This window comes from Ctenopharyngodon idella, chromosome 22 (assembly GCF_019924925.1).
Source record: "Ctenopharyngodon idella isolate HZGC_01 chromosome 22, HZGC01, whole genome shotgun sequence".
Classification (NCBI taxonomy): Eukaryota; Metazoa; Chordata; class Actinopteri; order Cypriniformes; family Xenocyprididae; genus Ctenopharyngodon; species Ctenopharyngodon idella.
In genome coordinates, this window is record NC_067241.1 from 22,118,647 (window position 1) to 22,145,750 (window position 27,104).

Consider the following 27,104-nt stretch of genomic DNA (forward strand, 5'->3'; position numbering starts at 1 on the left):
GCACAGCTTTTAATCAGTCCACTGGAAAACAAAGTAATGTTTACAGGATACTGGTCTTAGAATGAGCATTTCTCAGGATGAACGGATCTCTGGATTTGTCAGGGTTTGCAAGGTTCATTGCATGAAATCGCTGAAAGGTTACTATGGCTTTAGTCGCACAACATATTCCATGTTGTCAGACATATTGTATGTCCATAAAGTAGTCAGTGCTTATTTCTTCCTGACGGATGGAAATTCTTACTGCACAGTTTAGAAAGTTTCTGTTAATTTCTTCAATGTTGTGCATAGTCTGAGACTCAATGCTATAATTTATTGATTTGTTTTGCAATGTGTGTTATTGTGGTATCAATTGTATCCGATAAACAAACCCCTAAATAACACTTAAAAACAAAACTTACTGGGATGTGTGTCATGTACAACAACATCTCTCTCTGCATAACTAGCACACTGTAAAAAATATCGCCTTGGTTTTACTAAAAAAAATTGAGACAACTATTTGCATCAGACTTCCAAGTATTTTGAACTCATCTAATTTGTGTTTGACCAATTGGTTTTTACAAGTCTTCAGCATGCACCCTTAAGTAATGTCTACTCAATTTTCCTCATAAAAATAATTCAAATAATTTGTGTTGCAGAAACAAAATTTGACTGAGTATACACCAATACATCCATAATAACTGCAGTAAACTGACTTCGTTTTACCATGCACACATGTTAACAATATGCTGTAGAAATTATAGCACTGCTAACAATCACTCACTGAGTAACGTGTTTCTTATAACGCGCTACACTAACCTGTTGTCAACCTAACGTCAAGCTCCACTCGTCACCACGACGGTAACCCCCAAAACTCCCAACATGACAAAAACCTTTTTAAATCCCACCTTAATAGAACATTAAACAATAATAACAAGTCTTCTACTTATTTATCTTGCTTAAAAACACATGAAGATAAACAAATTCAACATTTTATCTTCAAATTAAATCCAATGCAAAGCATTCTGGGAACTAGAAATCTCCTTACCCCCAGTAAGTAGATTATACACAATAAACGTTCATTTAAATAAAATATAGAACAAACAAACATCCTCGTTTTGAGTGAGTGCTTAGATTTCAGCAGCAAAACTAAAAAAAAATCCATGACTAGATTACAGCAAGATGCGAGCAGCACATCGTGACGCGTCAAAAGCAAGAAACCATTACAATCAGTGAACTATATGATGCAGTGCAGCGTGATAAGACAGTAAACGAATGCCCTGTATACCTGAGGTAATGCACGTGGTTCCGAAGCTTCCAACAGTGGTCAGGATTTGTAAAGTTCCCATTGATGCGTCGCAGTGTATGGACTGATGACTGCTTCAAGCTGTTGCGGTGCGGCGCAAAACAACAACGGTCACGGCTGTTGTTGACAACGCTGTTAAAAGATTACCCTAAAATATGAAATATTAGAAAAGTTGCTAGATTTATGTTTCAATATATAAAAAAAAAATGTTGTCACCATGTGAAAAGGGTTCGTTGCATCAGCCAAATCCAGCAGTAAATATATTAAGTAAATGTTACTTAAATAGCATGTTGGAAATGCACGTTTACAAAGCCTTGTCTAGATTACTCAAGATAAGACGTGCAATATATAATTATCCAAAATATGTTTTTGCTACAAATCCAAATTAAGTGAGCTACTCAAGTTATCCAAGTAAATTAACAAACAAATATTTATTTGTAAAAAATAATGATTTATTTATGTTACACTTACAGTCTCAATGATTAATTTTTATCAGTGTAGGATGCATTGTTGGAGAAATTAGGTTATAATTAGGTATGGTTTCAGGAAACAGCTGTGAGTAGCTTGTTCAAATTTTTGCACATTCGTCGTTGAAACCAGCAGTTCAACAGTAGAACTGTTGTGGTAAAGTAATAACTGCTGCCAGTTAATTGGTCTGAAATTTAATTAGATTGTCAGAATGTCAGATTATTGCTCTAAATAACGAACATGGACCCTGTGGACCCTTCCATATTTTTATTCTCTGTTGTTTTGCTTTATTTCCAGATATCTGGTTCAGTCATGGGTTCCCTCTTATGTCATACTCCAGGGTTCAGATTCATACATGCGCAGTCTTCAAAAATGGTGCTTTTATTCTCTGACAAACTAAAAGACACTGAACAAAATGTGTGTCTATATGAAATTAAATATATAGATTATACTGCATGTTAGCTTATTTTGCTCAAGAGCATGATCGATTTAAATCCATATACTATCAAGAAATTATGCTTCTCGCCAATGGTCCAGATCTGTAGTTCCAGCCACACAACTTTGTGATGCTGTTTGAGAATGTTCGTTGGAGCTGTCAGGAAACATCAAATCGTGGAAGTATGTTGGTAACAACGGAAATTGCGACCATAGTTGGCTAACCATACTTATGGCATCCCTGGTCAGTCAGACGGTCTCTTTATGTCAAAGTGGACGGTTCTTTGGACCAGACTTTATATCAATCAAAAGCTTGATTTAAGACAGGGTTTTACTTGATTTAAATCCGATAAGTGATTTCACACAACAATTAAACTTTGAGGAGACAAAGTCGTATTATCTCAGGGCTGGAGTGACATGTTTATGGTGCTCAGATGTGGAAGGATAGCAGTATGAAATGTTACGGCACAGCTGTAGGAAGTTCTGCACATGTATCTTGTAATGCTAAAGGAAGCCGTGTGTGTGTGTGTGTGTAGTGATGGGTAATTCTTTAGGATGTTATCGCTGCAGGAGCCTATGTCCTCACAGTAGTCTAACGGTGCTCACTTAGACAATCACACACACACTGTCCATCCACATCTGGAAAGTGAAATCCATCCAGTCCAGTAAAACTAAGTATGTGTGTGATATAAACATCTCTACTGAACTGCCTACTACTGGATCCAAACAACAGAACAGCTTTTTCCACTTGAATGAATTCAGATTCAAGATGTGTTTGGGAAATATTTTTCTTCATTTACTGTAGCTGCCACTGTTGATGGATTTGATGACAACATTGGGAGTAGGACTATGCTGATTAGTTGGAGGGTTGTTTGAATTAGGGGCTCCCAAAGTTTTTCATGCTAGGAAAAAATAACGTTCAATCTCAAAACCCACTAAAAACGTAAAGTACGATATATTTCCTTTATTAATTATAAATATTTCCTTCTAATAGAATTATACTGGGTAGGCCTACTTCTAAATTTCACTGCATAACAATAGGTCTTATTGTAAGCTAAAATATGAGGGTAACCATGACCAAAGACATGACTGTGAAAAAGAATATATTTTTGCTTTCTTGTGGCATAGCAAGTATAAGCAGTCTAATGACATTATTGAATTACTGTAATGATACATTGACATGGAACTTGAAGTTCAGTGAATGAGTCATATGTTGAAGACAGAATTCAGGATTCATCAGAAGGATTCGTCAAACTGATCAATGTGTAATTCAGCTGATTTAGGATCATGTCCACCATAGACATTTCATGTCATTTACGTCATTAATGTTTTGATGACGTAATGACTTTTGCAGTTTAATATGCACTCTGAACCACTGATTCGAAACAAAAGATTCGTAAAGCTTCGAAGCTTCATGAAGCAGTGTTTTGAAATCGCTGAATAAAGTTGTCATTTTGTTGTTGTTTTTTGACACACAAAAAGTATTCTTGTCGCTTCATAACATTAAGGTTGAACCACTGTAGTCAAATTAACTGTTTTAAATACATCTTTAGTAGCTTTCTGGGCATTGAAAGTTTTTATTGTCTTGCTAGCAATGCAGGCCTCACTGAGCCATCAGATTTCATCAAAAATATCTTAATTAGTGTTCTGAAGATGAACAAAGGTCTTAGGGTGAGTAATGAGGGTGAGTAATTAATGACAGAATTTTCATTTTTGGGTGAACTAACCCTTTAATGTCTGCAGTTGCAGTGCTTCAAAGCGACTACAGATTTAGAGACGTAACTTTTTTGAGAGGGTTTCAACATGTCAACAATGCAACTGTACCTGTAAGGTCTGTTCACACTAAAGGCCTTTGCACGCTGAGTCCGAAATTTTCGTATGCGTTTTTTTGTATTCGTGATCCTAAAAATTCGTCAAGCACAGAGACGTTGCACACTGAGTCCGATGCGTATTAATGAATCCGTTGCCAAAAAATTCCCAAAACAATACAAAATGGAGTCTTCAAGCAGTGAACATGATTTAGTTGTCCTCTCTCTTCTTAAAAAGAAAAAGAAAGAGGAAATATTAGGTCCATCCAATCCCGAGATTACTTAGAGAGAAAGGAGAGTTCCACTTCATCAAGGAGCTGCGTGGTTATCCCGAGCGTTTTAAAGTTTACATCAGGATGTCAGTGGCTCAGTTTGATGCTTTGCTACTGACACAGTTTGTCTCTTTGTATTCCGCGCTTTGTTTGTCATACAGTGCTACTGCTTTGTGCTGTAGACTACGTGGATCAACTTGTCAGATGGCATTCGGGATTTTGGCGTTCGCTTGTACGGTGGCTCTGAATTGTCAAAACATCTCTCAAAATAAATGCAGAAAATCGAACTTGATCTGAATTTTTTTATGATGGACGAAAGTTTCGGAGGCAGTGTGTAAAACACGATTAACACAATGTGAGGTCGTATTTATTTTTTAACGTGCGAAAATTTCAGACACGAATTGCAAAGACCTTTAGATGAATGTTCTGCGTGAAAATTCGGTGCGATTTAAGCATTTTAATGACACGTTGCAGACCAGCACAAACATGGCGTCAGTGCGACCGATTTTTTTTTTTTTTTTTTTGACATCGCATTGCAAAAAAAGCAGGTCATCCAATAAAATTCAAGCTTTTGGTCACTGACCTGCTGTTCTATGATCTACAATTTGGTGGTGCTCACAAACAGAATATTTTTCTAAGCAAAGTATCCAGAACAGGCACTCTTGTCACTGGCCCTGTCCCAAATGGACCCTAAGCCCTCGCATACTTGCTACTTTCAAAGAGACTTTGCATCTTTATTCATCATGTCTGCCATTTTTTTCCATATTGGTCCAAATTGCTTATCCAAACCGGACCAAATTTTTGTGGCGTACATTCATGGTGGTGTAAACAGGCCTTCAGACTGTCAGCACATGAAAACTTCAGGCAATAAATCAAAACACTTTGTCATTTAAAACACCATCAGCAAAAAAAAGTCACTATTCACTGAGTCGTCAAACGGCAGTTCTGGGCGGCAGTGTGTGTAAGACTGCATGTACTGAACACAGCGCATACATGGTAACATTTAAGCATGTGTGGCGGCCGCAGCATTAGCTGTGGAGGTCTGTCAGTAATCACCAGGTCAAGTATGAAGTGATTGGGTGTGTCTGTGACTGATCAAAGTCAATCCCTTATCGGTCAAAACCCATCAATATTGTATTACTGCACCATTCCAGTCTGCCGGTCCATACCCGACGGCATTCAAGCCTACATTTACAATCCTTGTGTGTGTGAATGTGTTAACCTGCATGGGTGAGTCTGTTTTGGATGTTGGAATGAAATAAGGAAGCCAGGATGGAGTGTGTGATGGACAGGCCTAATGTCTTTCATACTGAAGGCCCTGAGCTACAAAGATCTCCCTGAAACACCAGCACAATGCTCGGCATGTGACAGGGACAACCATCTGTTCACCAGACACACACACTCTCACATGAGGGGGGTGCCAAACGGATCGATTAGCAGACAGGGGTGTCTGGGGCCACAGGGGACCGCCGGGGATCTGGAAAGAGAGCAGAGACACTCGGGTCACACAAAGAGGGTGTCGCATTACAACACATGCTAAATCAGTTAGCCCCCTTTCCGCACATACACACACACTAGGGTCTCAGATAGTGATCCACTGGATAAATCAAAATAACAAGTAGATTTTCACAGTTTTGGAAGAAAATATGAGTGATGTTTGCCTACACCACCACAATACTACAGTGTTGAGTAGTTTTTTTAGCATGCTACTATGTGGATACTCACTGGCCCAAGTCAAAAGAGACCATGTTATCGTTTACTCACCTTCATGTCGCTCCAAATCTGTATGAATTTCAGCAGAACAAGATATTTTGAAGAATGCTGGGAAACAAACAACACTAGAGCCCCTTTGTTTGAACTCCCATTGTATGGTCGAAAAATATACAAGTCATACAGTTTTTGAACAACTTCAGTGGGAGTAAATTGATTCTAGAATTTTTATTATTGGGTGATGTATATCTCTTTAATATTTCCCTTTAAATTAGGAATGTGTTAGTAATATATATTAAACAAAATACTAGCAAAATACTAAAGAAATTGAATATTAGCCATTTGCCTGTCATTAGCCATAACATAAAAATAATTAGCAGCTTATCGTTATCGGCTAGAATTTCAATATCAGTTCGGCCCCTACTTCTACTAAAAGACTTTTACTTTTAGTACTAAATCCAACAACTATCAAGACAACACACTCTCTTATGCCAAGTTCACACTACAGGATTTTAAGCCTAAGTTAGTGTGCTCACCATCAGGTCTGGCTATGATCGGGGGCAAATCAGCGGGTGATCGGCTTTCAACCACCAGACTTTCACGATTGAGTGATGAAATAACACAGTATAGGCTACCTTTAAATTCTCCTTTGTTTCATGAGATAGCATTTTCAAGCTGATTTTAATCATTCAGTTCTCTAGTTATTTTATTATTGTAAATAGGTATTTAATGAATTAAATTATTTAGTGAACCACTACTGATCATCAGATATCATCGTGAGCACGACTCCCTACAATGCTCATGAATGGAGTGTGTTGTTGTTTGATTGGTAATGTATTTGCAGTCTGTCTGTGACTCTTTGCGAAACACGAATAACTTTTGTGTAGCTAATTAATTCATCAAGCGCATCATTGAACGGAAAAAAATTAGAATGTTAAAATGTTTTCAAGGGTCACTTGCATATGTGTATTTCAGTTATAATTTGCTCATGGAAACTGAATAAAAATGTGTTTTATATTTGGTTGGTCATGTATTTGCAAGTTTGTTTCGGTGCGCGTGTGTTTTTGTCGGGGGGTTCCACTTCTCGCATGTGCTTTTGAGATGAAATGTGGTTTGGGGACCGGATAAAGTCGAGACAGAGTTGTTGTCGTGTGTTGTGTGTAACCCCCTGTTGTGGATCATTTACGTAGAGTCATGTAGTCTGAACAGCACAGCGATCTGCCAACGTTTAAAGTCCTGTAGTATGAACTAGGCATTAGGGACCTTTCACACAGGACACGTTCTTATGTTCAAAGACAACTAGAGAGCAAAGTGAACAGAATGAAGGGTGTTTGAGGTGTCTCTTCAAAAGCTGAATGAACGCCCCTATATAATGTTGTGTGGAGCTAGATGCTGCTCTCGCATCAGATTTGAACCAAGCACTCAGTGTAGACCAATATCCTAAAGGGAAGGAACAATGATATGTCTCCGCATATTAGAGACTCCTATTATAAGACAATAGTCCATCAGACTGTGGAAGAAGCGGCAGAACTTCAGCCAGGAACGGTCCTCCTCAATACCATCTGCTCATGAAAGCACAGGCTCTTTTTGTCCTGACATAATCCTTGTTTTACAGACCTGACAGATGCTCAAATCCCTCGACCCAGGGTCTGGGGTTGAACCCTATCTTGTTGGATCCCTCTTCTAATGTCTTCTACAGAGGTCCTTCAGGCTAAGACAAGGTCTAACCCAATACCCCACTTGTTACATCAATGACAGATCAGTCTTGATGCACCCAAGCACATCTGTGAAGTACATTTTCTTGTTTGTCAACATGCTGACCTGTAAACCAACACTGACATTCTCAATGAAAGTTGCAAATTAGCATCAAAACATGCAAGACAAATCAACATGACTGCAACGGACGCAGTGGTGATGAATAGCTTTATAGGGTGAGGACGTTTCCTGATGGCAGAAATACACACCAAAATACAGACCAAAACCAAAGCAGGAAACCACTTAATCTTGAGAGATATTCGGGGATGTTAAATGTGTTTTAAGATGTGGCTGGTGAAGACCCGTTTCAAGATGCACATGCGAAAAATATGTCATCACGTATAAAGTTGTATAAGGTTGTTTAGTTTGCATGTTGTCCTAATGCCAGTCACATAGATGAGGGTTGGTGGCTCCATCAGGAAGATGCTTTTGTAGTATATGGAAGGCGCGTTTTTTCCATTATGAAGGACTTTGCTAAGTGGATCGCATTGGTTTTTGCGTTGTGCATTACATCCAGATTTTGGAAGTACAAGGGAAGCTTGTCACCATCAAATCAGCACCATAACGGATCATTTGTAATGTCTCGGCAGACTCGTTTGGAGAGCGGTCTCATGTTTAATGAACATCTTACATGTGCATTCCCCCTGAAGCTCAGCTAATTAACCTTATTATTCAAAGGGCAGCAAAAAAGTTTTTCTCGCCAATCTCTTCGTTTATCTAATTAATCTACGCAAGTTTTTTTTGAATTCAACAATTATTCCCCTGAGATTGCATTAACAAGAAAGCGAATTAGAAACTGGATTGTTGCACAATCAGGACACACACAGGAACACAGCACTTGGCATCTCTCTGAAGGCAGTGTCTTATTAAGTTATGTTTTGCCATTTCACGTTTCTCTGTGGGGCTGCCCCAATTGCCAGACGCATTACCTATTCCAAAGGGAGCCATTCTCCATCCAGAAAACCCTTATTTCATTAGCCCAGAAAGGCCCGTAATGAGAATAGAGCTTTGTTTCACGTGCCTGGCTTTCTCTCTGCTTCCTGCTAGTGACAGCTGGATCTCACGGTTATGTGAGCTTGATATTTTACGTATTTTCCGAAACTCTCTAAATAATTCCTACAAAACATGCCAGAGCAACAGAAGCTGTGCCAATGAGCTAACTTTTATCTTTAACTCTGTGCCTTATTTGGGGAAATATTTTTGCTGACATCATGGAAAGCTTAATTTGTATGTTGCATATTCCCTTTTTTTAATAATAAATCTATCAAACTGCAATATATATTGCACAGTATACTCTACTTAGTTGTAATGGGCACTATAGGGGGCATTAGCGTAAAGTATCCTCTTCTACGGAAAGTTTTTTGTTGTTGTTGTTGTTTTTTTGTCAAGTCAAATATTGCCTGTACCTGTGGCTGTATAAAGAAAATAAAGTTATAAACAGTAATACACTGCAAAGGTTTTCAAAGTTGTAAATAAAACAAAGATTATTTGAGTGTGTTCTACAAGAAAATACTTATTTTATACAAGAAAATTTATTTTTAATTTTTTTTTTTTTATATATTTCAGTCTTTCTACGTATTATTTATTATTGTTTATTATTATTTATTTATTTATTTTTATTTTTCCCCCAGTGTAACAGTTTTAACATGGTAATCAGGAATGGGCCATTAATAATTTTTACTTACTTGATTATCATGAAATCTAATTTGTCTGCATTAGGATCCAAAACTAATTATACACAATACAATATATTACAAAAGACTGTGTCAGTAAAGAGATTTGTATTGTTTTTTTACATTGTATTTATTTTCATTTAAGTCAGGATGTGACACTGTAAATAGCTTTCAGCACTGAAACTCTTATTTGCAGTTTAACCCCTGCAATGTTTCTGCGATGCCATATTGAGCTGCTTATGTGTGCAGTGTGAATACTGTATCCTGCTAATATGGGCACTGAAATGAATTACACTTCACTTACACACATGCTGCAGACACCCGTGTGAAACAAGCCTTAATCTGTGGAGAGATGTCCCATTTTCATTTATTGCAAATGTAACCACATTATTTAAAGTCTGACACTGTCTGATCACACTTTACATTTTAGTGTCCATGTTGTAATTACACTCATGAAATGAGTAGGCCCACATAAAATCTCTTTTTTTTTTTTTTTTTTTTTTTTTTTTTTTTGCATTTTCTGCACTGAATATGTGGCAAAAATCAGTGGAATTGTGTGGAATGGCTTTGAATGTGTATATAAATAATTAAAGCAACTATCCATAAATAAGAAAATAAATTGTCAACTTTTAAGGATTTTTTTTTTTTAATATATTTAGTTTTAATTACCTAAATGACAACAGTGATTTACTGTAATAAATTATAGTAATGTGTAATATTCATTAGGGATGTCCCAAACAGGTTTTATGTGCCTCTGATCCGATCAGTCATTGAATATTGAGTATTTGCTGATACAGAGTCCCGATCCAGTACTTGTATTTTCCTCATGCTTGGTGCACACTTCAAGTACATTAAAGTTATTAAAATCAATCCAATGTACACAGGTCCATGCATAGAGTTTCTCTGGGGCAGGGGCTCAAATGTAAAAAAAGGGCATCTATCACTATGGAGTGATTCTACAGTAATTATATTTATAAGCGTACACACACATCTATGCACACAAATATGCTAAACACGGAAGCTTGAAACACGCACGCATATCTGAGCTTCTTCTTTTCCTTTTAATGGCAGTCGGCGATTGGCAAACCCCCTTGAGGGTGCATATCGCCACCTACTGAGATCGTACACCTACTACCATCCTTGAGATCGGCTCGTGACATCCCTACTATTTATAGCATTCACCTTGGAATGCAATTTTCCGATTAAGTTAATTAGTAGCATTTTTTTTTGACTAAGCAAATTCAGAAGTACTGAAAGCTTCCAGTGATGCGGTATTTGCTACCTCACACTGCAGGATTGTAGAGCGGCAATCATAACTGCTCTGCTATCTGAAACCTGGATCAGCTTTATCTAAAGCAGACCCACGTGTTTGTCCACTCTCTGATTGACAGCTTGTCACTCCTCCTTTGTGGTGATACTGAGCGCGCTCAGATAGCATCTCTCCCATTCAGCTCAGCAACGCTTTGATCCACAGAGGGGCGTGGCTTAACCGGCTCCACCCACTTCAGGTCTCTGCGGTTCAAGATGGTGGAGATAGAGACACAAAAACCCTGTGTGTTTGGTTTTACATTTCTGTAGAGGAAGACTGGTAATCTAAAGACACATGAAGTATTGATTTGGAAATCCTGTTTTATATTTTATATTCCTTGTGGACACATTATTCCAGACTTCATGTAGTCAAAGATCAGACAGCATATATCTAGACCCTCTTTGGACCAAATCGCATATATATTCCCATTCATAAAGATTAAAGCCTATTCTGTTTTGCATAAATCTGCTGTATCCATGTATCCAGTCAAGCTGTACTTGATCTTGGGCTAAAAAAGGTATTTGTGATCAAAAACAAGGAACGATTTTTTTTTACAAAAGTTATCCAGCCTTAAGGTGCAGCATTTATACCCTCAAAGTCAGTCATCAAATATGTATTATTTTGCTGGTTCTGTGCTGAATACACTTTCTGCACTGAATCCCACAACATATTGGAGCCTTTAATATTGTGCAGATTCCGAAGTTCTGTGCCAAGTTTCCCATTCCAAACCCGAATTATGCCTGGCATCAAAACATTCTCAATCCAAAAAGGCAGAAGATTCCAGTTTTTTTCCAAGCTTTGATTCTAGTGGTGCAGAACGTTAGGAGTGATCGTGATGCCATTATGTGCCTTGATCATCAATTAGACTGTTGGCACTCTTGCTCAGATGGAGATCTGTGGAGTTAAAACCAACTGACTTAAACAATGACGTAACTGACTGTGTTACTAAAAAACACCCCAAAAAGAATCATGCCACATCATGGTCTGTGTTTATGAGTCTTATTCTGAGAACATATTCTAGCATCCAAGTAACTGAATTAAGGCACCGATATACTACAGGCCTACCAATATACTACGATATACTACTATACGAGGCCACAATGATGTTTGTTCATTTTGGAAGTTCAAAACAGCTTGCCAAATCCAAGCAGCAACCTTCCGGTCTCTCTCTTGAAACCAACCCGGAAGTGACTTAAACTGCAATTCAATGACTGGCCGCTAGAGACAGGCTCCAAAAGGAAGTCAATCCCATAGACCCCCCATGTTAAAATGCCCAACTTTACAGCAGAAAAAAAAAGAAATGTTTACAGCCTGGTACAAAAAATGGTTTTGGTCTATATAGCTAATTTAGCTTTTTATTACAACTGTGAGGGGGGGTGAATTTTTTTTATAACTCATCTGTTTATATTAAGTCATAAAGTTCTGCATAAGGGTGCATTAAGGGTGTGGCCACTTGAGTGACAGGTGGATTGCTAGCCATCACGTCACCTCAGCTAATTCCAGCCGCTGAACTTGGCATCGGAAGATAAACAGAACACATGTTGTTGGATCGTCTTAACATTGGCTAAAAGTTTTTTCTGTCAGATTTACTACAGTGACAATGGCTGGACAATATGCCTCTTAAGACACCACAAAATCTGACAGCACTTTGGACATGGGCTCATTTTGTGAGAGTCTAATGTATACTATCATATACAGTTTTACAACATAAACGCTGCTCAGATTGCATAATTTCTTGAAGAACGATGATGGAGAGCAGTTCGTTCAGGAGAAATATGACACAAACAATGGACAATATATCAATATTTCATGGATTTTTGTGGACAAAAAGTGCTTTTTCAATGTTTTTCATTGAAAAATGTTTTTCAGTGGACGCTTATAATGGACATTTTACCCAAGTTCGACGGATTGGATTCATGTCGCGGTTGCTATTTCATTACAAAGGTCCCGTTTTGATTTTGCGTGTTGTCAAATTACAATATTACTGTTGCTGTAGCATCTATATCCTAAAACACACCGTACAGTAGATTAGCAGTAAACCTTTAGAACTTTCAAATGATGTATAATTTGTTATCTCTATTAATATTTTAGATAGTATCTAAGATAGATAGATAGCTCTTTAGCCTGAGCTAACTTGATCACATTAAGCTAGGCGAGCGTGATTTCAGCAACCCGGCACCTCAGCTCCACCCACATCCCGCCTCTTTGCCCATTTTCAGTTATCCGGGAGTGACTAGCGGTGACGCGCTGCCAAGATGGCGACAGCCAGCTCTGCCCACTTTAGGCTTCAAATACGCACTTCAGAAACCTACGGGTGACGTCACAGACACTACATACATGTTTTATACAGTCTATGGCCAAATCTCCAGCTGGTAAACACTTTAGAACTCCCATTGGTCCATGGTGATTTTGTAATAGGTAGGTGTGGCTCTGCTGCTCTGCCTTCTTTCTGTTCTGTTCAGTCCATCAAGGTCAGACATCCTTGAGTAAAAACATGAACACACTGGAGAGCCGCTTTATAGTAGAAACTGAAGTACTTCTAATTGTTTTCAATTAGTTTATGCAAACATATATTCATGGCTATGATCAGATGCTTTCTTACCTGCTGTCATTTCATTGTTTTCTGGAAGTCTGATGTTTGTTTGTCCTTGTTTGACTTCAGGTGAGCGGCCGTATCAGTGTCCATACTGTGACAAGGCCTTCAGCAAGAACGACGGCCTTAAAATGCACATACGTACACATACTCGGGTAAGACTACGCACATACATGCACACATTTACTTATAAATGTACTGTTCATCCACCTCCCCATCTCTCTCTCACTGTTTTCATTGCCATTGCATTGCTCTGCGTGTGCATGTATGTGAAAGTTCTTCTTATTTCACAAAACCATGCAATTTGAGTTGTGAAGCACAGCACTTTGTCTCACAATCTGGTGTTTTCAGTGACTACATTTACATGTGCACCAATAATGCAGTTATTTCTCATAATCAGAGTAAGGTCTTAAAGGGATAGTTCACCCAAAAATGAAAAATTATCCAATTATTTACTCACCCTCAAGCCATCCTAGGTGTAAATGACTATCTTCTTTCAGACAAACACAATCGAAGATATATTTAAAAGCATCCTTAGATTATAACGGTATCCAAGGTTTATAATGGTTGTGAATGGGGGCCCAAATTCTGAAGACAAAAAAAAAAAAAAAAAAAAGCATACATCCATAAAAAAAATGAATCCATACAACTCCAGGGGTTTAATAAAGGCTTTCTTAAGCGAATCGATGCAATTGTGTAAGATAAGTATCCTTATTTAAAATTTTATAAAGTAAAATAACTAGCTTCCAGCGTTACAGCCATACGCATTCGACGTACATCCAAAAAGTGTTAACTTCCGTGACGTAGTACACAATGACAAAACGTTCTACACAATGACATGATGTACTACACGTCAAATGTGTATGGCTGTCATGCTGGAAGCTCGTTATTGCACCCCTTATTTAACAGATGTGAGAGTTTTTAAACATTTACATCCCTGTTATTACCGTAAAATCCAAATGCCCATGATCCAAAATAGGGGTGACCCCTTCACATATTATAGCACTTCATTTTGGCAAATCAACGTGAAGAAGAAGTGCCAAAATTGTCAGTATATGAGTTCGTCAGTGTGAATTGAAGGTGAGAAAGAATACACTGGTCAGTGCCAAGACCATGAGAGCTGCCCCACTTTGAAACTATGTATTGTTCACAGAGATTGTAATATCATTAACACAGCAGGGATTTGAGTCGGTATGGCTGTTAGCATTTACCTGTAACCACACACCAACTAGATTTCAGAGTGTTATGTAAATGAGTCTAACAATGATTGAATGGAAAAATTGCATAGTGGGAGCTAAGAAATGCTTTAAATAGAATCTGAGAAATAATTTTGGAAAGCTGATCTCTGATGATGGATGGCGTGGTTGTTTATGACATCATTTCCTGAAAGAACTGTATCACTTCTCCCATCTTTCCCCCAGTCTTTTAGAATAGCATTGTCTCTCAGATTTATAACACAGACAGAGTGGCAACATCAGCGTTAATCCAAGAAAACCTAAGAAAACAGAACAGATGCAGCACATCATTAGATCTCTTTGCCAAATATGGACCGTGATCCTGTAATTCTGCAGCATAACATATGAGCTGTGGACTGACACAGCACAGAAACACAGCCATTAAGACATCATATGAAAACAAAGCAGTCGTGATGCTGTAATGAGAACAAGCAGTGACAGAACTGTGCTAATCCTCTTAAGTGACAGATATTTCTTTCTGTTTAGGCCTGCATGACACACAGTAAAAGTGCTGCCCACTTTATAGACCTGTATTTCAGCACAACATCCTCCTTAAATTAACATAACAGCTTCAAAATTCGCATGAATGTTGTAGAGCAAAACATTCAAGTATTGTAAGTATCTAATGTATGTCGTAGTCTGTGACTCTTGACCTTGACGTATTTTTGTGGGGGTCATGTTGCTGATAGTCCCAGCTGACGGTTTTACTGCTGATCTGATTCAGCAAGGGAGCCTCACAGCTACACGCTGGATGTATTATGCTCTATAATCGCCAAAACTCTCATCTTACACTAAATCTTTTTGCCTCTCTTACTCAAACACACGTGTCCACTCTGGCCCAGGCCCATATCCATTACGTCTCTGACAAACACACACACACTTGATCCTCAGCACCTTGCATATCCTGTGTGGTGTGACCACACCTTACCCTGCTCCATTTCCCAGGATTCTCTCTTCCCGTGTCCACCCATTCCCGTGATAACTGGGTGTTGGAAGTGTGAGTGGACTATCAATATATACACATGTTCACCACACTGCTCAACACACACGCATGTTGGGTTTCCATGTTTTATAGACATAATGGTTTTTATACTGTACAAACTGTACATTCTCTCCCCTAACCCCAAACCTACCCATCACAGAAAACTTTCTGCATTTTTACATTTATAAGCCGTTTTCCTCATGGGAACCAAAAAAATGTCCCTACAATGACAAAGATTTCTGGTATTGCCATCCTTGTGAGGACATTTTGTCCCCGTAGTGTAGGGTTTACCTGAACCACACACAAACACACAAACCTTATCTGTCTCTAATACACACATCTGCTTGCACACACTTCTTGTGTGTTTTCACTCAGCTGATTGTGAAGATAATCTGACAATGGGCACATCCACATTTGGAAAACTGGTTCATATACAAACAAATCATATTAATTATGTAATATATACACTTCCATTCAAAGGCTTTTTAAAGAAAGTAATACTTTTATAAAGCAAAAATGGATTAAAGTGATCAAAAGTAACAGTAAAGACATTAATAATGTTACAGAATATTGTTTCAAATAATTAGTTCTTTTGAACTTTCTATTCATCAATATTTTTTATTTTATTAAAATAAGTTTTATTAAAATTGATAATAATTCACAATATTACTGTTTTCTGTATTTTTGATTAAAAGGTGAGCTTCTTTTAGAAACATTAAAAACAGTAAATCATGAAAAAAAAGGGGGAAAAAAAGACTCAACACAGGGAGGACATCAAAAGTGTGTGTATGTTATTATGTCCAGGTGTGTTTTATTCAGTAAGTGTGTATGTACTTGTGGTGTTTTTTCAGTGTGTTATATAAGTAAATGTATGCGTGTGTCCATGTGAAATGAGTTCCAGGTGTGTAACACATGAAAGGCACTTAATTTGTTTATCCCAGACCATCTTCAGTGTGTGTGTGTGTGTGTGTGTGTGTGTGTGTGTGTGTGTGTGTGTGTGTGTGTGTGTGTGTGTGTGAGAGAGAGATAGGGATCTCTAGTTTCTGCAAACATATAGATGTATGTTCATGCCTGAGGGATTATTCTGTCTCTCTCTGAATGTATCAGCTCTTCATTAGTCTCTTCAAAAACACAATAACTATAGGCAGTCCCTCCAGCATCTCTTTGTATTACACACTCACATGGTTTTTTCAGGTCCTAATCAGGAAAGTCCTACATGAGTGTCCAATCCTGCTCCTAAAAGGACCACCTTCCCGTAGAGTATATGTGCCCTTCAAGTGGAGTCGAAAAGATTTTGTAATAGTATGTAATAAAGAGAGATGATCTAGATGATACATGAGTTGTGATTTTGGAAGGGGCGTGTCGATTTGAAACATTGCAGAAACTCTGATCTGTAATATAGCTATAGAATATTATGTAGTATATGTGTAATTTATATATATTGATCAGCAAGTGGAAAGCAAGTCTGTAGTGAATGGTGTTAATCACTCAACTTTCATGGCTTGATTCACATTTAGTTCTGATACCATGTGAAAATAAGTAGAAATTAATTTTTCATCATTTTAAATTCAGTTGTAGTGAAGAAAAGATTTTTCGAAGGTGTAAATAAAACCGTTCATTGGAGTACGTTTTACAAGAAAAAAGTATTTTAGTCTTTCTACTTCAAAATTTCTTTAATTATTTGTGAAATTTACTAGCAATTTCAAAGTAAATCCTACATCAAATGTTATAGTTCACAATATAATTCTTTTGTTTTGATTAGACTACTTCCATGTTATGTTTATGACTTAATATCAAACGCCCTATTTCGGAGGAATGAGTTTGATATGTAGGCCAATTTCATATGCTTTTCTATTTTCACCTGGTGACAAAATCATAAAGCTACAGAGCCTAACATGAGCTATCATGGCCTGTGAGAAAAAAAAAAAAAAAAAAAAGATATTGTGGTCACGAATTAAGAATTTGTTCCCACGACTTATACGTTTGATTCATTCATTTTAATATTGTTATAAATTTTTGTATATCTTTGTGTGTGTGTGTGTGTGTGTGTGTGTGTGTGTGTGCGTGTTTCTCTGCATGTCATACTGTATACAGAACTAAAAATGTGGACATGAATTTATACACAATTTATAAATTTGTTCCCATGATTTATTAATTAGTTCCGTCATTTAAGCTAAATCATTGCCACATTGTACTAATTTGTTCCCATAATTCATTAATTTGTTGATGGTCAAAATCTTAATAAATTAAAATGAGGACACCAATTAGTACATAGCCATGATTTAACTAAAACGAGAAAATTAATTATTAAGTTGTAGGAATGAAATCTTAATTTGTGGCCATGATATCTATATATTATTTTTTTTTGTCATGTCTGGGGCTCTGTACTAAAAAAATGAGAATGCAGAGAATGCTGGAACATGAATGATGGGAAATTTTAATGTAGTTTTGTTGGACAAACCTGTCACATCATCAAGCAATTATTTGAGCCGATGTTGGTGTGATGTTTATGTCTTTCTTTCTTCAGTCGAAAAGAAAGTAAGGTTTTTGAGGAAAACATTCCAGGATTTTTCTCCATATAGTGGACTTCACTGGGGTTCAACGGGTTGAAGGTTGAATGACCAATGAATGACCAATGGTTTCTCTAGATAAGACCCTTATTCCTTGTCTGGGATCGTGCAGAGCCCTTTGAAGCTGCACTGAAACTGACATTTGGACCTTCAACCCATTGAACCCCACTGAAGTCCACTATATGGAGAAAAATCCTGTTTTTTTTTTTTCCTCAAAAACCTTCATTTCTTTTCGACTGAAGAAAGAAAGACATAAACATCTTGGATGACATGGGGGTGAGTAAATTATCAGGAAATTTTAATTCTGAAGTGAACTAATCCTTTAAGAATTAAAATAATTACACACGTCACCTTTAGTAATGAATTATTAGTATGTAACTTTTGCCATGATTTTTTAATTGACAAGCCCCCAACTCAGAAGTTTCTCCACTGGTAATTACAACATTTGCACTCATCTTATAATTACACAAAAACGAGTATTTCTGTATGTTTACTGTTCTCTCTCTTACAGGAGAAGCCATATAAATGCAGCGAGTGCAACAAGGCCTTCAGTCAGAAGCGCGGTCTGGATGAACACATGCGCACACACACCGGAGAGAAGCCCTTCCAGTGCGACGTGAGTTACACACACAAACCGCATTGCATAATGTTGCATTCTGACACACAAACACAGGCTCTTTTTATGTCTGATTCTGGCTGACTATCACACAACCGCTCTCAACACACCGCAGCCACATCCCAGTGGAAGAGCAGAGAGAGAGAGGTGGCTTGTGGGTAGTGTGTGACGTTCAGCGGGGTTTAGTCTAAGACCGCTGGAAGAGCTAAAGCCGGGCTTGAGTTTAACCCTGCGGCCCACGCCAAGTCCACATAATCAGCACCGTGACGCGCATCAGACCACCGAACAGAACGCCCTCGTTGCTGCGCGCCACATAAACCAGCACACACTCAAGCTGTCTGTCTGCATGTGTGTGTGTGAGGGTGTTACTGTGGTGTCAAAGCCACAGTAGGAGGACGTCCTGCCAGGCGGACACAAGGACGAAACCGCCCTGCACAAACTGACCCATCTCTGACCTTTCAGCGCCTTAAGACACACACAATCAGACCGGCCCGCTCCAAAACACACCAGTTGTGAGCTCCTCTTATCTTCTCACCATCCCTGAAAAGGCATTTGTGTCCATTCTGCGTCACAGTCTCAGTCCAGCCAAACAGCCAATCAGTTTACATAAAAATTATGTATCCAAGTCTTCTAAAGTCATATGGCATTTTGTGAGGAACAGACCTAAAATGAAGTCATTCCTCACTGATAACCTTCTTAAGATAGAGTCTTAAGAACTAATCTGACCAACTAGCAGTTAGGGCTAATCAGTCTTACTTTTTTTTAAATCAATTTAGACCAATACTTTTTTATGTAAATGACTTAAAAAATATGACAAGTCTTGAAGAAAATAACTTGTGAGATTAGCATTTATGCGACCGGCCACTGATCTTACTGAGCATTATTCATTTGAATCCAAAAGACTCCCACACTGGCACTAGACTATTTTAAACAAAAATCTAAATTTTGCAGGAATTTTTTTAAAAGCGGAAGAAGAGGCGAAAATCGGGACTCGCGAGCTGTAATCTGTGCCACACCCGAAGCGCCCGCACGCAGAGAGAGAGAGAGAGAGAGAGAGAGAGAGAAGCACGTTTCAGACAGCGCTCGAACACCGAATTGATTCCTCTTTCTGTTTGCTCAGTAGCTTTTAGTTTCATAGTTGTAGTAGCGACAGGTTTGCTCACAATCCGACAAATACGTGAATGGCCCACTTATTTTTATTCTAGCTGGGGATACTTTGCGTTACGTCATCGCCAACGTCAGAACCCCGCCCATTACCCCAAAATGACATGTGTCAGTCAGCGTTAAGGTGCAATACTGCCACCTACTTGGTTGGAGAGCCAATCAGATATTTGCAATGTTATCATATGGGTAACACTTTACAAAAAGTTTCCATTTGTTAACTGCATTAGTTAACATGAACTAACAATGAAAAATGCTTACAAAGCATATATTAATTTTAGTTAATGTTAATTTCAACATTTACTAATGAATTTTTAAAATCAAAAGGTCTGTTTATGTTATTTAATGGACCATGAACTAACAATGAACAGTTTTTTTTTTTTTTTTTTTTTTTTTACATTAATTAATAAATACTGTAACAAATGTACTGCCCACTGTTAATGCATAGTCAATGTTAGTTAATGCATCAACTAATGGGAGCTGATTGTAAAGTGTTACCATCATATGTGTAACATTTATATCAGTATTTTAAACATGAAACTAAATCGCCAGTAGGTGGCAGCAAGTGACCGTCTTAATGAGTGAGTCATTGAATCATTAATTCAAACGATTTGGTCAAATGGCTGATTCATTAAAGAATGAAGCTATTTATGAATGGGTCATTGAATCTTTGACTCAACCGATTCGTTCAAAACTCTGATTCATTCAGTAATGAAAACATGGCTTTGTTTAGAGCTGTTTTCACTGCTGAAACAGAACAAAAACAGTCAATATTGCGTCTAAAATGTAAGCGACTTAATATTAACTACTTGTTTATTGAACAGCTGTATGAAATCAGTGTCACATTTTCAATCGTTATGGAAAACAGCACTCTTTCATTTATTTATTTATTTATTTATTTATTTTTGTTATTGATGTTTTAATCAGACTCAGTCAGGCAAGTAAAATTCTCTTTCAGTTGCCCCTTCAAAAAATCCACTTGTCCCGGACAAGTGTTAATGTCGAACCCTTCTATATCTATCATATGCAAATTGTAAATGTGCTCACTTACAGTGTAAAAAAGCTGCATGATTTGATTGTGCTACAGACAAGAATGATTCCTCAAATCCCATAGCATGTTGAGGAGATGTGTGCTGTTACTATTCTTCACCATTAGACTTACAATTGAATGCTTTAATATTGTTCTCTTTTAGGCAGCACGTGAATCAGAGAGCGATATAAAGATACACACACATGAACAGTTTCCTTTCTGTCTGAAACACTTTGCCAGCAATGAACACACTCTGCAGGAGACTCTTGAGGAATCTAAACACACACACACACACACACACGGAGAGAGAGAGAGAGAGAGAGAGAGAGTCTCTACACATACATTTCACCAAAGTAAATGAGAAACATTCCCGTGTATTTATTTGATTTATATGGCAAGCTGCAAGTATGTCTTTCGAAGTTTTGACTTTTTTAAAGACCATAAGAGAATGAAATTGGCTGTTTCCTTGCTTTTTCTCTCTGCATTTGACGTGACAAGTCTTTTAAGCCTGGACTGATTTGGTCTGAAATCTGGCGCTCTGATGACGGTTGTTAGAATGGCTTCCATTGATGACGGCAAATTATTCCGGCACTTCTTTCATGCGCAGAATTTTTGAAGTTCAACGTGCCAGAAAACATTTATACTCCAAATTCATTTATTATTGACTCACTTTCTCTGAGCATTTGACTGCATTTGAAGTGGTTTGTGGGGTGGTCACATCTGTCTTTCACGGCTCCTGTTGAAGTTAAAGGAAAGGAACTTTGTGGTGTTATTTTGTGAAATGTCAAAAAGACGATTTGAACATTTTGAAACACTTTAACGGTTATTGCTGCACTTCTGCTCTAAAGGAACTTTATTGGCTTAGATCTCGTTATTCTGTTGTGTTTCCATACAAAATGGAATCCCTTGTGAAAAATAAGTACATTTTAGCATACTTTTAAAAAGTACCTATTACAGAAATAATATATTTAAAAGAATATTCTAAAGTGTGAACTGATTGTAATGTTTTCAGACACTTAATGGATGTTAATTACAATTAAACAAAATATATTAGTTTAAATTTATATTATATGCATTTAGCTGAACTGTAGAGTGCTTTTTTGACACACTTAAGTACTTCTTTATTTGTAATTTCATAATTCTGTTGTCTTTGAAATATGGTTAAAGTGTACTTACAGTAATCAGATATACGTACAGTATATCTGTAATTACACATTTGTAATGATAAGTGCAATTTAGTACATTTAAAATATATTAACTTTAAATTTAACATCGAATAACATACTACAGTTACAATTATAATCTTATTATAGTTATAGTACTTTACATGTGCTCTAGTATGTTCGTCAACACATCAAAATATGTGTACTTCTTTAAAGTATGTCAAAAGATTAAAATGTAATGATTTAAAATGTGCTTTAACACTTTCCACACCATTGACAGAATTTTCCATCATTTATAAGACAATGCTTCCCTGCTGGCAATCCGTGTTTCCACTGTTATACGGTAGGGGGCGCTATTATGCATCTCCTGTTCAAAACACAGGCAAAAAAATCAGAAACAAGCAACAGAAGCATTTCTTATGCACATGTAAAATAATGCTATCATAAAACCCTGAACAGCATATAAATCAAAACTGATTAACGTTACCAAATGAAATGTCGACCCAGGACTTTGAAGCTTCAGGGGTTTTGATGGATGCGATCTACTCCAGACGTAGTCTTTGAAAAAAAAACCTGATTTTTCTCAGCTTTTTGTTCAAAATGTTGCTTTTTTCATGAAACTTACCCACATTCAAGTTTCATTAAAAAAGAATGCATGAAGCTAGAATATTTTTATTTATTTATTTATTTCCTGTTTAAAAGCAGAGGCTCTGAAAGAGTTAAAGTGACTTTTTAATTATGGTGAAGGACACTTTTATACATAGTCATGAAAGTGTGCTCTCTTTAAGTACAGAAGTAGTTTATTAATATAGTATCTGTAAATACAGTTTTTTAAACTATATTTTAACTATATTTTACACTACAAGTGCACTTCCGATACATTTAAGCACACTTCTTTTTCACAAGAGATAGATCTAGTCCTGACTTCTGATTAGTCAATACAGTGTTTCAGTACTAAAATGTACAACATAGTAACAATTTTGTAACACTTGTCGATTTTTTGGGTGTTTGCTTGTTCTATATGCTGACTACTCTTTCCTCAAACTGCATTCCAGTGTATTGTGTTTAATTATTTTTGTATGGTGTCCTGCAATAGCTATTGTGTAATGGAATTAAACAAATGTGACAGTAAAGTGAAACTTGAGCATGATGTGTTCACACAGAACTTTACAAGCGAACCACACTGTGTGCTGTGGACATCTGAGAGGGTCTGGGTTTGTTTAGCGTTTTCACACATGGGCCAAAATTCATGCTCTGAGACCCCTGAAATGAATGCAAGTGTTGGCCACAAGCTGACTGAATAACACACAAAATAAAATAAAAATAATGTTTTTTTTACACTGTTAATGTGGAGTTTTGCTAGCTTTTTCATTTCTCATTCACATCATCTCATCTGTCTAAAGAATTAGTCTAAAGAATGAGTAAAAGCGATACAGTACACAAACATGAGCCTGCATGTAGGGATGGGCGGTATGACCAAAATCTTATATGACAGTTTGATTAATTTTGTCACAGTAACAATATATTACAGTATAAAGTGGTTCTTTTTATCTGAAAATTCACCCCAAAATGATTTATAAATTTTACACTACCATTTAAAAGTTTGTGGTCAGTAGGATTTTTTCAAAATGAATTATTTTATTCATCAAGGATGCATTAAATTGATCAAAAGTGACAGTAAAGACATTTATAATGCTACAAAAGATTTCTACTTCAAATAACTGTTGTTCTTTTAAATTCATAATATATTAGAATGATTTGTGAAGGATCATGTGACACTGAAGACTGGAGTAATGATGCTGTAAATTCAGCTTTGATCACAGGAATAAATTACAGTTTACTGTATATTCACATAGACAACAGATATTTTACATTGTATTAATATATCACAACATTACTAATAAAGTACTACAAATCCAGTCAATTACTTCCTCTTTTCAAATCTTTTTCATGTGAAATTATTATTATTATTATTATTATTTTTGGAATACAAACCAATATTAAGGTTATTTGTAATTTAAAAAATAAAGTTGTTACATTGCCTGGCAACCAAGCTGCAGTATTTCAACCGTAAAGAACTTCTACACTTCAAACGCCGTGATTCACTCTTCCAGAGTATTCTATAGTTTTCTGCTTAGTGTTTTTTTAATCGTGCCATGGAGGTTTAGCAGAATCTCTAACGGTTGATACATTTCCACATGGCCAGCATACAACATTCTGACACCATGTGCCCACAGTCATTAATATCTGCAGTTCATGTGAGAGACTGAGACTAATAAGTCGTCTATCAAGGCGTTAAATGTATTTTCATGCTGTTTAAACAAAAAATTACATTCATTTTATGAAGAAAGTGACAGCTGCAATATCTCTCACTGTCTCTTCATGGAGATAAAGAATATTGAGTGTTCTTGAGAAGATAATGTTGATTTATCATGTGAAATGGATTTGTGTTCTATCGGTGATGTATATCTGATTTTTGTGTGTGTGTGTGTGTGTGTGTGTGTGTGTGTGTGTGTGTGTGTGTGTGTGTCATGGCACCAGGCCGCTGCTCTGACTGCAGGATTTAACTGAATACGATTTACTGCTCGGTTTGGCTTCGGTTTGCAAACTGGCTGTTTTTGAGTGCGTGTTTTGTTGGCAGTGTTATTTCCAATGGTCCTGGTGTGTGTGTGTGTGGGTCTCAACCAATAGCATATGGCATAGTTAGAAGATTTGACCCTGGCTTGCAGTTCTTTGGTTGTGTTTTTATTCATTCAGTTATTGGTTGTTTGTGTGTCTGGTCTGATGTATTGAGCGTTGCCTTCACTTCCTCTCTGCGGTCACAGGGCATGAAGTCATACTAACACACAAAACATTACAGAATCAAGTCTGTAAACAAGCGCCGCTTCACTAAATGTGAATTCCAAAATAAAAACCTTCCTCTCATGGGTCTTTTTTTATGGGTTATGTAACATAAATCCACTTATGGCTACTAGACTAATTTATTATGTCCTGTCCTGGAAAAAAGTCTACAAAAGTCACAGCCACAATGTAGGTTTGCCAGGCCTTTGCTTATTCAGTGGCTAAAGCATTTTTTTTATCATGTTGCTAGTTGGTTTCTGGATGGTTTCTAAGGTGTTCTGGGGTGCATTTCCCATACAACGACATAACTCATTGCTTAGCCACCATAGTACAATACATCCTTATAGAAATAACTAGCTAGTCAGGACGATAACATCCCAATCAGACCTGAATGTGATAATATTCACATTCAATATTATCCAATAGCCCACATGGCCTGAGGGACAAAATGTCAGAGTATAAATGAAAAATTAAGAAAAACCCCCAAAACATTCATTTTCTTTAGAATAACATGCACCGATGAATCCTGGACAGTAGGAAAATATCTATTTACTCTCCAAGAATCCATTTCATGTTGACTTCAAACTGGGATATAGATATTAAACATCGAAAAAACTACATCATGTTTTCTTAATGGGTTGAAATTGTGTTCTTTGTGTGTTTCTAGGTGTGTGACCTGTCCTTTAGTTTGAAGAAGATGTTGATCAGACACAAACTGACCCATAATCCCAACAGACCCATGGCTGAATGCTCTCTGTGCCACAAGAAGTTCACCCGCAACGACTACCTCAAAGTCCATATGGAGAACGTCCACGGAGAGACGGAGGGATAGACAGTCATACACTACAACTATACATATACACATATTCATACAAGCCATGTATAAAACCATGTATAAAAAGGATGCATACATACACAGGGTATATACAACACACTTTTTCACAAGCATTGGTGTACTTTGAGTGGCCAAAGATCTGTCCTATCTACATGTCCAGAACCAGTTTATTTCCTTCAGACATTTAACACGTTATCACAAGACTGATCAGTCTGATTAAATGGCATTTAATCATGGCTGCAAATCAGGATTAGATTGGAGGAAAGCATGAAAATGTGCAATTGTAAAGAGCTTCGTGAACAAAGTATATCCATCATATTGATCCTTTTTCTGTAGATGTTTGTCCTTTTGTATGTCAGTATCAGTTGTTTCAGATTTCTCACAATTGTTGAGCGATGTTGCGTGACCAAAGAACATTATGTGCCAATTTTCTACAACCTTGTTGAGAGTAAAGTTCATTGATTTCAAATGTTGTTTGCATTTAACTGTATTATTCAATATTTATCATTTTATATTTTCAGCGTTCAGGTTCAAATGAGGTTTGTGTTTGACTGTCAGATTAACATCTTGCGATTCTAAGTTGGAAAGTTTGGATTTCATTTGGTTGAATGAACGATTGAATAGCTGATACTACTAATCTGGTCGGTCTGTTTTTGTTTTGTTTTTTTAGGTCAATAAACTTTTTTCCCGACCCTGTCCTGTCCATCTGCAGGATACATGTTGCAGTGCTCTATGGGATACAGTCGACAGTGCTTCTGCCCTGATCACATTTGCTTTAGTTAATTATAAACATTTGGTTCTTGGTAAACGGTTGGTGTTTGAGGAATCAGATGTGCTTTGATACTTGATTAGACATGCTCGGTTGATGATTGTTCTCTAAAGCTGGTTACCGTTGGTTATAACATAATTAAAGCCTCAGTGTGGCTTTGGATAGAAAAGTAATTTGTCATTAAGTCTGAGATCCAGAGCCAAATGCACAAATTCTACTTCTGAACTCTAGGAACAAAACTTGTACCCCTTATGCAGGATCAATAGTATACAAATACGTATGGATGAGATTTTCTTAACATTTTAAATCCAAAAGTTTTGTCCATTGAGCATAGTAATGGTGAGTCTGAAACATTTAAAATCCGACCTTTCCTCTAAACTCAGAACTTTTCTCTAAAATCAGAGGGCTCTCATTGGTTTATAAGAATGACCAACAAAGGATGTTGCTCCAGGAACCATGTCTTGCTTATGTAGATTGCATTAAGTAACATGCAATTTTATTGAGCCCAAATACTGAAGCAGTTGTAGAAATCTGTCTCTCGGATGTTTTCACATTAAGTTCTAGAGTCATCAGTTAAGAACAGTTCACGCCAACAAT

At 37.1% G+C, this 27,104-nt stretch overlaps 1 protein-coding gene across 1 annotated transcript in view; it reads left to right on the top strand.

Moving 5' to 3' along the window:
- prdm5 (PR domain containing 5) overlaps nucleotides 1–26,434 on the top strand; it is a 70,106-nt gene extending 43,672 nt beyond the window's left edge. Inside the window, exons 14-16 of the mRNA XM_051880696.1 lie at nucleotides 13,375–13,460; nucleotides 18,604–18,708; nucleotides 25,571–26,434. Coding sequence (XP_051736656.1) covers nucleotides 13,375–13,460; nucleotides 18,604–18,708; nucleotides 25,571–25,735 — 356 coding nt within the window. The 3' untranslated portion in view covers nucleotides 25,736–26,434. The remainder of the gene's footprint in view (nucleotides 1–13,374; nucleotides 13,461–18,603; nucleotides 18,709–25,570) is intronic.
- The last annotated feature ends 670 nt before the right edge of the window (nucleotides 26,435–27,104 follow it).